Source organism: Ceratotherium simum, chromosome X (genome assembly GCF_057802395.1).
Source record: "Ceratotherium simum simum isolate JZ-2026a chromosome X, ASM5780239v1, whole genome shotgun sequence".
NCBI classification, from domain to species: domain Eukaryota; kingdom Metazoa; phylum Chordata; class Mammalia; order Perissodactyla; family Rhinocerotidae; genus Ceratotherium; species Ceratotherium simum.
The window spans coordinates 1,282,388-1,300,556 of record NC_141940.1 but is presented as its reverse complement, the minus strand read 5'-3'; the positions used below and the strand labels follow the sequence as shown (position 1 = coordinate 1,300,556).

The 18,169-nt window shown below is 37.6% G+C and overlaps 1 protein-coding gene across 2 annotated transcripts in view; it reads right to left on the bottom strand.

Moving 5' to 3' along the window:
- Positions 1-1,177: 1,177 nt before the first annotated feature.
- Positions 1,178-18,169, bottom strand: part of VBP1 (VHL binding protein 1) — a 75,684-nt gene continuing 58,692 nt past the window's right edge. For both annotated transcript variants that reach the window (XM_014779573.2, XM_004443563.3), the window contains 5 exons: positions 17,944-18,068; positions 8,356-8,422; positions 7,120-7,218; positions 4,486-4,624; positions 1,178-2,243 (listed from right to left, as the gene is read on the bottom strand). In XM_014779573.2, the coding sequence (XP_014635059.2) occupies positions 2,173-2,243; positions 4,486-4,624; positions 7,120-7,218; positions 8,356-8,422; positions 17,944-18,068 (501 nt within the window). In that variant the 3' untranslated portion in view covers positions 1,178-2,172. The remainder of the gene's footprint in view (positions 2,244-4,485; positions 4,625-7,119; positions 7,219-8,355; positions 8,423-17,943; positions 18,069-18,169) is intronic.

Below are 18,169 nucleotides of genomic sequence, written 5' to 3'. Positions count from 1 at the left end.
TAGAAGGATGTGCAACTATGACATACAACTATCTACTGGGGCTTTGGGGAAAAAAAAAGGAGGAGGATTGGCAATAGATGTTAGCTCGGAGCCGGTCTTCCTCAGCAAAAGGAGGAGGATTAGCACAGATGCTAGCTCAGGGATGATCTTCATCACACACACAAAAAAAACACTACTACTATGATATAATGTTAATGTAATAGAATTATATATAAAGAAAATTTTACGTTAAGAAAGTAGGATAAAAATTATAAAGACAAAATTATTTCAATTATGTTTTTAAAAACCTATGCATATAAAAAGAAATGGAAGACACAGAAATGTAAAGGGGAAGTCTAAGTGGAACTTAAATGTCTTTTCTTCTCCCTATTTTCTAAATTTTCCCAAATGAACACCTGTTTTATAATGGAAAAAGTTAAATTTCACTTGCATTTCCAACACATTTGTTAGTTGGTATCAAATTTCGTAGTCAATCTTTTGCCCATATCCTCTCTGGGTATACTATACTAATATTAAGATTAAGCTTGAAAATATCATGTCAAATCAGGATGGTTATGTTATTCTGAAAATGTAAACTGTTATAAGAGAAACAATCTGGCAGAGCCAAGATTTACATATCTTTCTTTTATTTAATTAACAGAGAGCCTAATACCGTTCCCGACACACACTGGGTGTTTGTATATATTTGTTGAAAAATTAAATTAATTTTGCTCTGTAATTCATATCTCTAAAAAGCTGTTTCTTCATATTGCCTGGAATACCTAAAAATTCATATTTAGATTTTCATGGACTTTAAGACAAAATAAAGATCTTCTGAGCAAATCACTCCCATCTTAATATGCTCAGGGACATTTTGTACCAATATATTTATTATAATAAAGTTTGGGAAAAAGTAGCACCTATAACATCTCAAGATGTTTACAAACCTCAAATTCTAAAATATGAGAATTTAAAATTATGAAACAAAAACTGACTCAAGGAACTTTGGTATCTTTCAGATTTAGCTTCTCAATTGTTTGCTTATCTGTATTGCTTCCAATGGGATTTTATGTTGTTTCTACAAACATAAGACGTTCTTGAGACACAGTAGTTATACATGCAAGTAAATAAATTTTACAAATATGTGAAAAGACCCATGTTAACTTCAGAAAGAATAACATGAAAAAAGGTGCGATGCCACAGTTTTAACTTCACTGTTTTAATATCATGAAATACAAGTACAAAATATTGTACAAGTATACTTTTTACTACATGGAGATGGCATAATACATTTGTGTTTTTACCAGAATCTGTAACACCCAGTATGAGCCACTGTACCAACGGCTTTCCACAGGGATTTTCTACTATTCCTATGAGGTTTGATCATGAATAAAAAAGCCCACAACTCTTCAACCATTGCAGATTTATATCTATCATAATATTCCTGTTCAGCTGCTATGGAGAAATGTTAAGAAATACAAAATTGCTTAGCCAACAGTTTTGAGTGGGTAATTTTGTTATTTCATGTTGGCCAAGATCTCCTTTGTGTTGGCATTGCAAAGACACTATGCACTTACATGGGGTAACAAAAAGTGTTGTCTCAATAGCTCTCTTACTATTTAGGAAGGCAAATTACTATTTCCTGAAAAGTACAGAATATTATAATAGACAGTTATTGGCTAAGCAGTAATTGATGAAACTCCATTTACATAAGACAAATAATGGCAACAAAGGACCATAAAGTCCACTAAAGAAAAACAAGTTCGCAAATATTCAAACTGTTTTTCCTGCCTCTAACCTGGTTTAACCACATCAAGTGAGAGTAACATCAGCCAAAAAAGAAAAAGTAAAATGTGCTAAAGTGTCCAGAATTCAGCTTCCATAGCATACCTCACCGTTTTAAGCCATTTCAGCTAAGAATTTTCTTACGATAAACAAACAACAAAAAGATAAAAGCAGCATTTACTTTGTCGGAAATGTGAAAAAAAATTAGAATACTGCTAATTTCATAAAATATTTTAAACTAATTTTGTTTTTATAAATAAATAAAATGGTTTTATCTTTTTTGAACATTTTAATTATCATTCTTGCTGTTAAAAAATCATTCAAAGTTATGTCAACCTTTAAGGATAAACTGTGGGGTATTTCAAATAACATGTTTGGAAAACTGAACCACATTTTTAATTGCCAGCATTATGCTTTGTTCTTGGTAGAATCATCTTTGTTTCTTCTTTTTACATCCCAATTATAAACCCTGGCCATATCTGCAGGAAGTGTCAAAGAAAAGGCAAATCTAATTCTAGAGATAACATATGCAATGACTAGGTATTGACTCACACACTGAATCAAAGACAGAAATCACACACACAAAATATTGGTTACAAGTAGTGTTGCGAGCTATCTTGCTATAATATCATTTGATAAGAAAATACTGCAGGGGGCCGGCCCCGTGGCTTAGCGGTTAAGTGTGCGTGCTCCGCTACTGGCGGCCCGGGTTTGGATCCCGGGCGCACACCGACGCACCGCTTCTCCAGCCATGCTGAGGTGGCATCCACATACAGCAACTAGAAGGATGTGCAACTGAGACATACAGCTATCTACTGGGGCTTTGGGGAGAAAAAGGGGAAAAAGAAAAAAAAAAAAAGTAAAGAAAATACTGCAACTAAATTCCACTGAAACCAAGCTAAAGCCTCAAATCAACAATTGTTTTGCATATCTAGTCAACTATGGTATTATATTTAAGAAATATATGCTTGACACTGTCAAGTTTTAAGAAAGCCCCTCATCCACAAAATTTCAAAGATCATTCAAACCATATCCTGACATGTAATATTTAAATTAGTGTTATTTAATTATCAATAATTTTATCTCTTATCCTCAATTTATTAAGCACCACCCTGCGTAGGCCCTTGCATATTAATTCTTTCTTTCATGGATCATGCCTTTGGTGTTGTATCCAAAAAGTCATCACTGTACTCAAGGTCATCCAGATTTTCTTCAATGTTATCTTCTAGAAGTTTTATAGTTTTTTTCCTCTAGATGAAGTCTCCACATTACTAGTCACACACCAACTCCTGCTCTAGGCCTCAAACAGACCTGCCTTCCCTCAGCCCAGCACTCAGTGCCTGCTGCCTGCTACATGCTGTGGAGAAGAGACAGTGCAGCTCCTACACTTGAGGAGCTCCCAGTTTGGCATGCGAAACAGATAAAACACCACGTGCAAAGTGCTAAGTAAGCACAGAGGAACGACAAACACCCTGAGAGGATTAGAAAATGTTCTGATGCTTGAGCTGAAATATGAAGGATAAAAAGGAGTAACCCAGGTAAACAGGCGGAAATCATTCCAGGTAGGAGGAACAAAGTGAGGAAATGCAAAGGGCATGGCACATTTGGGGGGTGAGAATAACTGATTAGGGCTATTTGGAAACCAAGGTGCACTGGAGGAGGGCCAGGGCAGGAAAAGGTGAGTAGAAGGAGGTAAGACTGGCTGGGGACACCTCACAGAGTGCATATATGCATACTTTACATGTAACAAGGAGCCACTGAAGGATAAAAATAAGACGTGTGACTCAATAAATTTATGCTGGAGATAGTGTGAAGGACAGATGGGTGGAAAAGAGACTAGAAAACTACCAAGTCTAGGTTCTGGAAAGCCAAAACAAGAGTAACAGCAATGGGCAGAAAGGTTTACAAGGGAAATCTGACAAGAATCTGGTGATTATATGGCTCTTGGTGATGAAAAGGAGAGGAGTGAAGGACGACTCCCAGGTTTCTGTCTTGGGTGACTATGTGGAGCCAATGACTGTGACAGGAACCAGGAAGAGAGACAGGTCAGAGAGGAAAGGCAAAGAGCTGAGTTTCAACACACCTGCCCTCCCCCTTGACCAAAACACCCACCCCCCCGCCTGTTCTCTCTGCTGATCTAAATCCTACACTGCCTTTAAAAATAGCCTAAGTTCTATCTTCTCAAAGCCTTCTTTGAACTAATTCCAGCTCACATCTATCTTTCCCTAACTTTAAATTGCCTTGGTGTTGCATACATGAAATGAACTTACTTACATTTTGCTATGAAATTATCATTTAGCTGTTCTACACATGCAGTTCTAACAAAGCAAGACTTTGCCACTCTTTCTTTTTTGTACTGATTCCCTCACCATCCTGTGCCCCCCCACATGGCTTAGCACAGTTGCAGGAACATAGGAGATCCTTAATAAATGCTTGTGGAATTAAACTATCCAACTAGCTATGAAGGTGTCTTGAGAAAATATTTGAAAGAAATATGTTCATTCACTAATTTCAATTTGCTATTTTCACACTTCAGATTAATCTATCTACAAACTTATTTAAGTATTAGTTCCAAATATGTTATTTATTACTCTCATAAAATCTGCAACTTCACAGTAGTCTAAGAATAAGGACATTTTTCTCATTAAAGCAATGCAAGTAAGAATGTTAAAAACATCTTTCTCCTTTCCTCCCTTTGTTTTTTTTCTTAAGAAAGGATACTGACTTCTGTGGTAGTAAATTGATCTCGAAGAAAGTCAAGGTCTTCCTCAAGAGAATCAAGATTCTTTGTGGCAGTCGATAAATTCTTTTCCAACAATGCCTGAGCTTCATCAATATCATATTCAAGCATTACATTAGCCTGAAGAGAGAAAGTCATGACAATTACTAAACATTTACATGGTGCTTTATAGGTCAGAGCAGGGGTTGGCAAACTATAGCCCTCGGGCCAAATCCGGCCGCTGCCTTTTGTCATAAGCTAAGTTTTATTGGAACCCAACTATCCTCCATTCCCCGATGCTTTCGTGCCACAGTGGCAGAGCTGAGTAGTTGTGACAGGCAATGTGGTCTGCAAAACCAAAAATATTTACTCTCTGGCCTTTTACAGAAAGTTTATTGGCCCCTGGATTAGACAATATATTTACATACATTATATCATTTACTCCTCATAACAACCCTGGTGAGGCAAGTTATCTTCTTCTTTACAGTTAAGAAAACGGAGGCTCAGAGAGGTCGGGTTGCCTGTGCTTGCATAGCTAGTAAGTAAATGGGAGAATTAGGATAAGAGCCAATAAGTTTAGATACTAAATCCTATCTTTCTACTACCTCCATTGTGACACTAAATAGTATTATATTTGAATCAATTTAAATAGTTGTTTCTGAGCTTAAGATACAATAATTTAAAAGTTTTTAAAGACATATACATTATCTACATTTGATCCAATAAGAAAAATAGCTAGCTTTTACTGTCCTCTTCCTACTTCCAACAGATGCTAGGGCACAGGCAAAATGACTGCGTCTGGAATTCTCGAGATTGGGTGTCACTGCTGAAACTTGGGGATGCGTGCACTCTGGAGGTGGAGAACCGTAGCTTTCCCAGCTTTGCACTCCTCCTATCACCTGACTTCCTACCGGGCATTTCCTGAATCACTTTCCTCATTTGACAAACGGAATTTAAAAATTACTCAAAGGACTGTTGTAAGGATTAAATGAGATAACATGAAAGTGTGTGGCACAAAGTAAGTGCTACACAAATACTTAGTGACTGAACAACCTAATCCATGCTAATTAGAAAAACTGTATAAAAATTCAAATAGGACAAAAAAAAATCAATGAAAAGTATGTCTCTCCAATCCCAAATCCCCAATCTCATTCCTCAATTACCGTTGTTTCTTATTACGTTTATTTTTAGAAAATTTCTACACTTTGATTACTTTTCACAAGAAAAAATACAATACATTCAAAAACAGTTAATTCATGTCAAAAAACATCCATCATTCATTCAGGAAGCACCCTGTGCCAAGTATTTCTCCTTAGTTGATTTACTCCTCAAACACTGCCTTATCAAGCCTCTCCACTATGATGTTCTAACAGGCATCTCAAGACTGACATGCCCACAACACAACCCCAAGTCACCTTGCAAACCTGTTAGTCCTTTGCCTGCAATATGAGTTACAAATATTTTTCCTATTCATTGTTTGTCTTTTGACTTTGCTTATGGTTTCTGACTTTTGTGGCCTAAAAAACCATCTTTGTTCCAGGGTTATGAAGTAAGTTATGACTTGGCCTAAAACTCTGATGGCGTCAGTATTTCATGTAAGTATGTGATCCATTTGGAATTCATCCTTGTGTGAGGTGGGTTCCAGTCATAATTCTTACCAGAGAGTTCCTTATTGTCCCAGTCTAGTTTATGGAATCATCTTATCCCCACTTGCTGATGGAATGTGGGCCAAGGAAAAAGAAACCAAGGAGGATGACCTGTAGGATTTGAGCCACTAGGTGGATAGCTGTTCCATTTACAGAACTAAAACTAAACAAGTATGGGGATTATGGTTGTAGAATTAAATGTACAAACTCTGAAAATATCACAACTAACAAAAATCAGGAGGAGGAAGTAAGAGATAGAGAAGTGAGTTTCTGTGTACTAATCTGCCAATCTTTCCTAGCACCAGAGTACCTCTCAGAGGTGATTCTACAGGACAGCAGCAAGGGGAAATCCTCCCAGTAGGGAGAGCTGAGAGCAGTAAACTTGGCTTGCTACTTTGTATGGGAACTTGCCTGAGGTAATAAGATCTATGGACAGCTAGCTGGACAGTCAGGAATGGCAGGGCTGTTGATCAAGTGAATGAGAGGAGTCTAAGACAGGAAAAACCACAGACAAAGCCTATGAACTTATCTAAAATTGAAATACATGGTTTAAAAAATGGACTCTAACCACCTCAAGGTTTTTGTTAATAATCATTTCCCCCCTTAAGTTTAAAGATCTTTCTAAAACTAATAAACTCTTATGGGGGAGAAACATTTTTATCTGAGATTCAGCAGTACCTTCTATTTTACTTTTATGGCTCTTCCTTCTGTTGCATTTAAGAGATAAAGCACTAGCTGGAGGGGAAGTAGGGTTTCGGTCAGTTTTGTTTTGATTGGGAGAGACTTGAGCATGTTTCTGCAGCAATCTTTGTCATATTCCCAATTCCAGTCAGTTTCTAATATGGACCACTTGAACTCTACCCCTTCACTCCCTCCACAGTCAAAGGGAGATGAGCACTTTACACAGCTCAAATAATACTGTTGGGCTGGGAAAAACTCAGTGGTTTACAAATGTCAGCCAAGGAAGCTGCAGCTATTACATTTACTTACCCCCAACCACAGACACACTTTATCGGTAGGAGGAACTGAAGCCTTGCAATACAGGTTATCTGCCAGTAAGAATCTGGTCTCCAGTGAATTGGTGGACTCCTTCAAAAGAATGACAGTACTGTCAACAGGCCAGTTTAATACCAAAGTTATAAATGAGAGACTGCAGAGCTGAACCTAAGCCATTTAAAACAGTATCATCATGCAGACTAAGTGTAGTGGTAAAAGAAATGAATGCTGGAACCAGAAGGCTGAGCATGGAGGGCATGGAATCTGGCTCACCTACTTACTACCTGTGTAAATTTGGCATATCACTTAACCTCTCTGTGTCTCAGGTTCCTCATCTGTTAAATGAGGATAACAATAGTCCCTTCACCTCTGAAGGTGTACGTACACACACACACACACACACACCAGTGCCTGGCACAGAGTAAGTGCTATACAAGAGTTAGCTATGATTATTACTTCATCACTGCTTCATGCCCAACCAATCAGTTTTCTGAAGTCTCTTACAGAATTCACCACATAAAATAATAGAAATGTAGTTATTCTAACAGTCAAGTAATAAATCATATATATACATACAATCTTTTAAATACAGTATGCTTATGAAATTTAATCTTCACAGCCTGCTTTTATTTAATGAGTATCAGATTAAGACTCAAAGATCCTTAAATCCAGTTCTGCCAGTAACTGGCTATGTGACACTGGCCAAGTACAACCTCTCTCTCACTGTTTCCTCAATTGTGAAATGAGAACGTGAAACATAATATCTAAGATTCTTTCCAGCTCTATAAGTCTTGGACTCACTCCTTACTCTTAGGGAGAACAAGAGCAACAACAACAACAAAAACAAAAACTCTTAGATGCTGCTACCTCAAGATAAGACATTTTCTTCTGGTACGTAAAATAATTTCAAATTGCATTTAAGTTTTGCAAATACTACATTTAAGTAAAATAATCCAAAAAATGTGGGCCCTAGAATTAAACCTGACTTTGGGGGGAAAGCCACAAAGCAATGTTTATCACACAAGCATACTGTCTGTAATATCAGTGCATGTGCTCAGGAAGACAGACTGGAGCTTCTAGCACAGATCAAATACCAGTGACCAAAGAGTCAAGGAAGACAGACTGGAGCTTCTAGCACAGATCAAATACCAGTGACCAAAGAGTCAAGGAAGACACATCTCTGCTGAAGTATCCTGGTTCACTCTTATTTACAAACAAAAATGCACTTACTTTTTTCTTCTGCATGTATTTTAGAATTTCTAAAGTCTGCTTAATTTCAGGAATCTGACCTTTTAGCCTGTGAATAAGAAAAAGGTTAACTTAGTATTTTGCAGGCAAGAATAAACACCAGGACACAGTCTTACTACCTTTGCGTTTTCTATTGCTATGTTTTTAGGAACTATTCACAAATATAAAATATTTAAAATATATTATATTTAAAATATTTAATAAATTTTATTAAAATATCAAAAATATTTCAGATATAAATATTTACTAAAACATTTAGATATAATAGCAAATATTTATGGAATGCCTTTTGTGTACAAATCCCTGTTCTACATGTCAACCACCTCATCATTATTTAACATTTCTAGAGCAAACCATATTACAGAGGTGACTCACAGGTTCTGCATTTAATTAGCATTGCATTTTAAATAGATTAATTTTTTAAATAACATGCATTCAAATATTATATTCTAAATTCAAAACCACTGGAAACCACCAACTCCTTATCCAGTGCTGCATGTAGCTGTTCCCGGTGAGTATACTCAGTGCAGAGACATGTACGTCACAGTTAGCTAAAAGCCAGCAAAGTACAGTGACAGCTTCTTAGTGCTTGTGCTTTTCACACTGTAAGAAATGTGTGATATCACCTGAACACCTAACACACCACATTATGATATAGTTTAGTGATTCATTTAATCTTTGGGTAATTTTTCTTTAACTTTTATGTTGATAAATGCTATTTTCAAGTTAGGTAACAACTGCTCTTAAAATTATGAATGGATCACTGGTTTGAACACAAGAAATTTAAGAAAACGATGATGGGCATGATGAGACCGATCAGACTTTAACAGGTAAGCTATATTATAGCAAAACTACTAGCCTGGGACAATTGGACATCCACATGCCAAAAAATCAGTCTAGACAGACCTTAAACACCTCACAAAAATTAACTCAAAATGGATCACAGACCTAAATGTAAAACGCAAAACTATAAACCTCCTAGAAGATAACATAGGAGAAATTCTAGATGACCTTGAGTGTGGCAATGACTTTTTAGATACAACACCAAAGACACAATCCATGAAAGAAATAATTGATATGCTAGACTTCATTAAAATTAAAAATTTCTGCTCTGTAAAAGGCACTGTCAAGGGCCGGCCTCGTGGCTTAGCGGTTAAGTGCGCATGCTCCGCTGCTGGCGGCCCCGGTTCGGATCCCGGGTGCGCATCAACACGCCGCTTCTCCAGCCATGCTGAGGCCGTGTCCCACATACAGCAACTAGAGGGATGTGCAGCTATGACATACAACTATCTACTGGGGCTTTGGGGGGGGGAATAAATAAATAAATAAAATCTTTAAAAAAAAAAAAAAGGCACTGTCAAGAGAATGAAAAGACAAGCCACAGACTAGGAGAAGATATTTGCAAAAGACATATCTGGTAAAGGACTGCTATCCAAAATATACAAAGAACACTTACAACTCAACAATAAGAAAATAAACAACCTGACTAAAAAATGCGCCAAAGACCTCAACAGACCCCTCATCAAACAAGATATACGGATGGGAAATAAACATATGAAAAGATGCTCCACATCATATGTCATCAGAAAAATGCAAATTAAAATAAGGAGATACTTGGGGCCAGCCCCGTGGCGTAGCGGTTAAGTGTGCGTGCTCCACTGCTGGTGGCCTGGGTTCGGATCCCGGGAACGCACTGAGGCACCGCTTGTTGGGCCATGCTGTGGCGGTGTCCCATATAAAGTGGAGGAAGATAGGCACAGATGTTAGCCCAGGGCCAGTCTTCCTCAGCAAAAAGAGGATTGGCATGGATGTTAGCTCAGGGCTGATCTTGCTCACACACACACAAAAAATAATGAGATACCACTACACATACATTAGAGAATGGCTCAAATCCAAAACACTGACAACACTAAATGCTGGGGAGGATGTGGAGAACAGAAACTTTCATCCATTGCTAGTGGGAATGTAAAATGCTACAGCTACTGTGAAAGATAGTTTGGCAGTTTCTTAAAACTAAACATACTCTTACTTACCATACAATCCAGCAATCGTGCTCCTTGGTATCTGCCCAAAGGAACTGAAAACTTATGTCCACACACAAAGCTGCACATGGATGTTTATAGTAGCTTTATTCATAATTACCAAAACTTGGAAGCAACCAAGATGTCCTTCTGTAGGTGAATGGATAAATAAACTGTGGTCCATCCAGACAACAGAATATTATTGAGTGCTAAAAAGAAATGAGCTATTGAGCCATGAAAAAACATGGAGGAATTTTAAGTGCATATCACTAAGTGAAAGAAGCGAATCTGAAAAGGCTACATATTGTATGATTTCAAACATATGACATTCTGGAAAAGGAGCAACTATGGAGACAGTATAAAGGTCAGTGGTTGTCAGAGGTTAGCGGGGAAGGGAGGGATGAATAAGAGCACAAAGAATTCTCAGGGCAGTGAAACTACTCCGTTATGATACTATAATTATAGATATATGACATCATGCATTTGTCAAAACCCACATAATGTACAACACAAGAGTGAACCCTAAGATAAAATATGCACTTTAGTTAATAATAAACATCAATATTGGCTCATCAAATGTAACAAATGTACCACTCTGGTGGGCAATGCTGATAATGGGGGAGGCTGTGCATGCTTAGGGGGCAGGGGGTATATGGGAAATCTCTGTACCTTCTGCTCAATTTTCCTAGGAACCTAAAACTGCTCTAAAAAATAGTCTATTAAAAAATAATTTCAAAAAACTACTAGCAACTGATTTGCAAGTGAAATCAACCACACTGATAAGAAAATAAGATAAAAATATGCTAAAAACACTCAAAGTCACTTAGAGAGGGAAGAATGAAACTTTTTTTCTTTTTTGGTCACTGAGGTTTTACCTCTTTTTTATGATGATTAGAAGCCACCCAAGGCTTTAACATGTTTTGCATGGAAAAATGTGCAAAATAGTTCTGGGGTCCTTGTCTAATCACAATGTAATTTGTAACAAAACAGACTAAAGATACAAAAACAAAGCTGTGGTTCTTTCAGAATACATTTAACTAAATATTATTGGAGATCAGTATGTAAACAAAATTTAAATATGATAATGAAAATGTACTTATTGCATCATATAAAGGAAGTAACAGTATGTGTGAAGGAGGCCAGCAGGGCAAACTTTATTACACCCTGTGCTACTGACCTGGTGAAAAATGTGTTAGATGAGCCTGGTGCTTAAAAAAAAAACAGTATCACTATCTGGTAATATAGTCCAGTGAATAATCTAGAAACATACACTTAGCATTCATTTTTTTTGACTTAGTTTGAAGGCTAATGTTCTACGAACTCTTTACAATTCCATATGGATGTTGTAGGTCTCTCAATTTTGCTTATTTTTGTGTTGATATAGGTAAATGTTAGAAAGATGTAGATGTATTCATTTGTAAAATATCTGAAACACATACAACATAAGAATTATGTCCAGATTAAGTTTTTTGTTCAAGTAAATAATTTCTCATATATTTCTGTATGTATAAATATCACACGTAATATATAAGCTATGAAGCATATTAACGAATCAAGCAGCTGCAACCCCAGCCAACTTAGGAACCAGACAGCCAAGGCCACTGCACCTGTCCAAGCAATACACCGCGCCCCACCCTGCTCTGTCCCAAGAGTTAGCAGCTCTCCTAAACTGTGTGTTTACAGTCCATTGTTTTCTTTTTCAGAGTTTCATCACATTTACTTGTATCCCTAAACAATATATTCTTTGCTGGTTTTGTAGCTTAATACGAATGGTCTCATGTTGTAAACATTTTTCTGGGGTGTGCTTTTTTAACTCAATTAGGTTCCTAAGATTTGTTCATTCATCTTCACTGCTGTGTAATATTCAATTATGAATATAAGACAACTTCTTTATTCACTCTCCTGTCAATGGACACTTGGGTCAGTTCTAGGTCTTTGTTACTATACATCCCAGGAGTGGGTAGGGGAATGAGAGGGGAGACAGTAGCTTAGAAGGGAAGTGGACCAAGTCTTCAAAAGAGAAGTAAGGCTAAAGGAGAATTTTCTAGGTGTTTTTTATCCCTCTAAATTACCCTGGGTGACTCAGATTACCTACCCCATCACTGCAAGGGGTAGAAAAAGAGTAGAGTTGGCCAGAGGCAGGGAGAAGGACAGGCTGAGGAGCTGAGAAGATAGTAGTACTGGCTCCCAGCAGTGTCTCTCTCCCCACTCCCACTGCCAGGGGTGATGACAGTGAAGACAGCCAAGGGCAGAGGGACAGAAAGAATCCGCCAGAGGCCAAGTTGCCTGGCTGGGGAGAAGGAGCATTTGTCCAATGGCTGTGCCCTAGATTGTAACACCAGCAGCATTCTTCCTACCTCTACTCAGCAGAAGGGACTTAAACTACTCCCACCTCCACGATACATTACTGGCCAAAGTAACTAATATCCCTGAGGGAATATGAGCTGACAGGTAAAAGAAATGATAATCTGATAAACTCAACTACAATAAAATAAAGACAATAAACTCAACAACCTCTATCAGATGAAAAAAATTAAATAGTAAAAGATAAGATTATAGTAATTTAAAAATACCTCAAAGACAAAAGACACGATATTGGTAATATGCAGAAGAAACAAGTAGCGGTAAGAACCAACCAAAACTACTAGGTATAAAAAATGTAATAGTTGAAATAAAGAACTCATGGATATCCAGCTAATTGCCAAAAGACAAATTACCAAAGTCAGCAGAAGAGAGGAAATAATAAAGAGAAATAGAAGGCAGAATTAGAAGCATCAACATCCATATTAACAGGAATCCCAGAAGGAGAGAAGGAAAAAAATTAACAGATGATAGAAAAAGAAAAATATGATAATCATAAAATTCCCAGCTAAAGAAAGATAAAAAGCATACGATTCATGTGTCAAAGAGGAGTCACCACAAGAGAATTATGAAATACTGAAGAACTTTTATACAGCTGAAGGTAAAGTTAAAGATAAATGACAGGCTGCAAGAAAAGATTTACAACATGTGTAAAGAAAAAGGTTAGTATCCAATCTAAACAGAGCCATCTGCTGCAAAACAACTTGCTCACACACAAAAACAGTTTTTGTTGCATAGCTGATATCACAGATGTGAGAGAAATTCCAGAAAAAATAAAAGGGAAAACAACTGGAAAAGGCTTTGAATAGAGCAGTGAAGACTAGAGAGAAGCAGGTATCATGAGGCAGATGCAATACCAGCTGTAGACCTGAGCCTGGGCCCTGACTTGCAGCTCACTGGGGGAGTTCACATATTAAGCACAAGAACTTGGAACAGGGCTCAATTGGTCCAAGGCTGATACAGACTCACAGCTCCCCGCAAAAGCATAATCTTCTACAGATAAAGGCAAACCACATGGGTATCCATAGTTACAGGAAGCTGACATATAGTTAAAGATACCCACACACAGACAAACCATAGCGAAATAAAACCAAAGAGGTGATGGTCTTGAAAGTATCCAAAAAGAAAAATTACTTTATCTAAAAAGATAGGCTGGATTTAAAAACAATAAGTATATGTTGTTTACTTGGTACACTCAAATATACATAAGTAGGTTGAATGTAAAGGGACTGGAAAAGATACACCAAGAAACTGTTAGCCAAAAGAAATCTGTGGTAGCTGTAAGTATCCAACAAAATAGACTTGATTAAACAATAAGCATTATTTTACATAGGGTTGAATTCACCAAGAAGGCATAATAATTCTAAAATTACATGCATCTAATAAAATAGACTAAAAAGTTATAAAAAAAAAAAAGGATAGAAATTGTTTCAGGTTAAGATGGCAGCTGACCAGCACTTGCACCTCTAACTGCTCAAATAGCTAGAGAAAATAAACCCCTCCTTTGTTGGAAGGCAGCAGAGAGCTGCTGAGGTGATAGGAACTACAGGGCTAAGACTCCAGCAAGGGAAAAAACTGAGAGGTGAGCTGATTCCTGTGGCCACTTTTACCAAATAGTACATGAGGGGATGGTTCTCTTTACAGAAGTATGACAGCTTATTAATAAATAAAAAAGAAATAACTGAATTAGAACATCACCATTTTGCAATTCATAATTAACAGATCTAGGCATTATCATACAAAGAGACAAGCAGATACTATCTGCCTCTTAATGGAAGAACAATACACAAATCTATGAAGCAGTGTTGCCAAAAAAACAAACAAACAAACAAACAAATCCTAAATATGATCAAGACTGCAGATCCAACTATCAATTTATAATAAATAGAGAGGACAAAGAAACATGCTTGAAAATCCCACAATTGCTTTGAAATTCAGCAACATACTTCTGAATAATTCATGGATTATAGATCTAAACGTGAAAGATAAAACAATAAAGCTTTGAGAATAAAACATTAAGAGGATATCTTCCTGAACTTGGGACAGGCAAATATTTCTTAAACAGGATACAAAAGCATTAACCATTAAGGAAAAAGATTGCTAAATTGGACCACACTAAAATTAAATGGTGCTGACTCACATAGTATATCCATGATAAATCCATTAAAAAAAGAAGAAATCAGAAGCCTACCACACACCATACATAAAAATAGATTTAGGATGGATTAAGAAGTTAAATGTGAAAAGCAAAATTTTAAAACTTTTAGAAGAAAATATAGGAGTTTGTCTTTTTGAACATGGGTATAGGACAGGAAATATAGGATAGGATTTCTTAAAGACACAAAAAGCAATAACTGTTTAGGGTAATTTTGACTGAAAACATTTAAATTAAGAACTACTCATCAGGGGCTGGCCCAGTGGCATAGTGGTTAAGTTTGGCTCTCTGTTTTGGAGGCCCCTGGGGTTCACAGGTTCAGATCCCAGGTGTGGACCTACACACCGCTCATCAAGCCATGCTGTGGCAGTATCCCACATACAAAATAGAGGAGGATGGGCACAGATGTTAGCTTAGGGCCAATCTTCCTCAGCAAAAAAGAGGAAGACTGGCAACAGATGTTAGCTCAGGGCCAATCTTCCTCACCAAAAAAAACAAAAAAAAAACAAAAAACTACTCATTAAAAGAAACCATAATGAGGGCTGGCCCCGTGGCTCAGCAGTGAAGTGCGTGCGCTCCACTGCTGGCGGCCCGCGTTTGGATCCCGAGCACGCACTGATGCACCACTTCTCCGGCCATGCTGAGGCCGCGTCCCACATATAGCAACTAGAAGGATGTGCAACTATGACATACAACTGTCTACTGGGGCTTTGGGAAAACAAGGAGGAGGATTGGGAATAAATGTTAGCTCAGAGCCGGTCTTCCTCAGCAAAAAAAAAAAAAAAAAAAAAAAGAGGAGGATTAGCATGGATGTTAGCTCAGGGCTGATCTTCCTCACAAAAAAAAAAAAGAAACCATAATGAAAGAAAAAAGACAAATTACAAAAGGAAGAAAAATTTCTCACATATATAACTTAAAAGGATTAGTATCCAATATATAAAGAACTACAAATAAAAAAAACAACCAACCCACTACTAAAATGGGTAAAATTCTTCAAAAAAGTTTTCCATATTTACTGTCTCCATCATTCCATCATTTTCTTTTAAACCACTGGACCAACACTGTTGTCATCCAGAACACCAATGACTTCCACTTTGCTAAGTCCAAGTCCATTCTCAGTCCTTAGCCTACTAGAGCCATCAGCAGTATTTAACGCAGGTGATCATTCCCTCCTCCATGATACATTTCCTCAGCTTGGCTTCCAGAATCCCATGATCTCCTGGTATTCCTGACCTCACTGGCAGCCTCTACTCAGTCTTTTTTGCTGGTTATCCCTCTTCTCCCTAACTTCTTACTGTTGAAGTGCCCAGATCTTTGATCTTCTCTTCACTTACATGCACTCTCTTGGTGATAAAGCTCATTCAGTCCCCTGGCTTTAAATGACTCCCAAATTTTTATCTCCAACCCAGGTCACTCCCAAAATTCAGACTCATATATTTAACTGCCTACCTAACATCTCCACATGGATGCCCAAAAGGCATCTCAAATGTGTACAGAATTGAACTCCTGATCTTCACCCAAACCTGCTCCATCCAGTCTTCTCCATCTCTTCTGCCTCCAAACTCATAACCAGCCTTCAAAATTCTACACAACCATGTGCTCCTCTTAGAAGCTTTCCCTGAATCCCTTGTCCCCCTCAAGATCATGCCTTCCCCTGTGCTAACTCATTACTTTGTACCAAAGCACCTCAACTGCTATACTTTGTGTACTTATTTATATATCTATCATGCCCCTAGAAAGTGTCCCTGTTGAAAGCAGATGATACCGGACCTTATTTCACCCAAAATAGTATCTGGCACCTAGTAGGAATTCCATAAATATTTAACGGACAGAAGAATGCTGGCACATGTGCATAGCAGATATCCATAAATATTTATTACAACTAGTTGACTTTATAAGCTACTACAAAATTATAGGGAAATAAAGGATTGAGAGCAAGAATACCTTTGTCCTATGCCTATTAGCTATGAAATCTCAGGGAAGTCATAACCTCTGTGGGTCTCTCATCTCATTGGCAAAATGAGAAGAATGAACTAGACATCTAAGATGTTATGATCCTACAAGCTTTGGAATAAGGTCCTCAATATTCATTCTATTATGTTTTCAAAACCATCTTTAGACTCATAATACGAAGTGCTGGCGAGGCTGTGGAACAACTGGAACGCTCATACATTGCTGGTGGGAGTGTAATATGGTACAGCGACCTTGGAAGACTTATGGCAGTTTCTCATAAAATTGAACATACACTTACCATACAAGTCAGCAATTCCACCTAAGTAATTACCCAGGAGAAATGAAAACATGTCAACACAAAGACTCAAAACCAAATGGGGGTGTGGGGCCGGCCCTTGGGCTTAGCGGTTAAGTGTGTGCGCTCCGCTACTGGCGGCCCGGGTTCGGATCCCGGGCGCGCACCAATGCACCGCTTTTCCGGCCATGCTGAGGCTGCGTCCCACATACAGCAACTAGAAAGATGTGGAACTATGGCATACAACTATCTACTGGGGCTTTGGTGGGGGAAAAAAAAAAAAACTAAATGGGGAAACAACCCAAATGCCCATTGACAGGCAAACAGATAAAATTTGTGGTACATCCACATACAATGGACCATGACTCAGCACTAAAAAGAGACGAATTTACTGATACACACAAAACACGGGTGACTCTCAAAAGCATTATACTAAGGGTAAGAAGCCTGACATAAAACAGTAGTTACCATATGCTTCCATTTATATGAAGTTCAAGAACAGACAAAACTAATTTACGGTGCAAATAATCAGAACAGTGACTATCTCTGACAATGGGCAGGGGTGGCTGAAAAGGAGTGAAAGGAACTTCCTGGGGTAATAGGAATTGCTCTACATATTGATCTGGGCAATGATTACAGAAGTGGATATATTTGTCAAAATTCATCAAACTGAACATTCAGCATCTGGACATTTTACTGTATGTAAATAATGTCTCAATTTTCTTTTAAAGTGTAAGCCATACAAGGTTAATTAAAAAAAAAAACTTGGAAATTTTTACACTTACCTCCTTTTCTTTTGAGCAAGGTTGAGTTCCATAAACTTATACTTCTGGTACTGTTCATCCAGCTTCTTTAGTACTGTATCTGCAGTCTCATTCCCAGGCTGTTTCATGAAGGAATCTACATCTTCCTTTAATATCAAAAATAATACATTACAAATTTTAGAATTCAAACTTCTAATCTTATTTTTGACTGCTTTAGCTTTATCTGTAAAACATAAAAGAAAAAAAG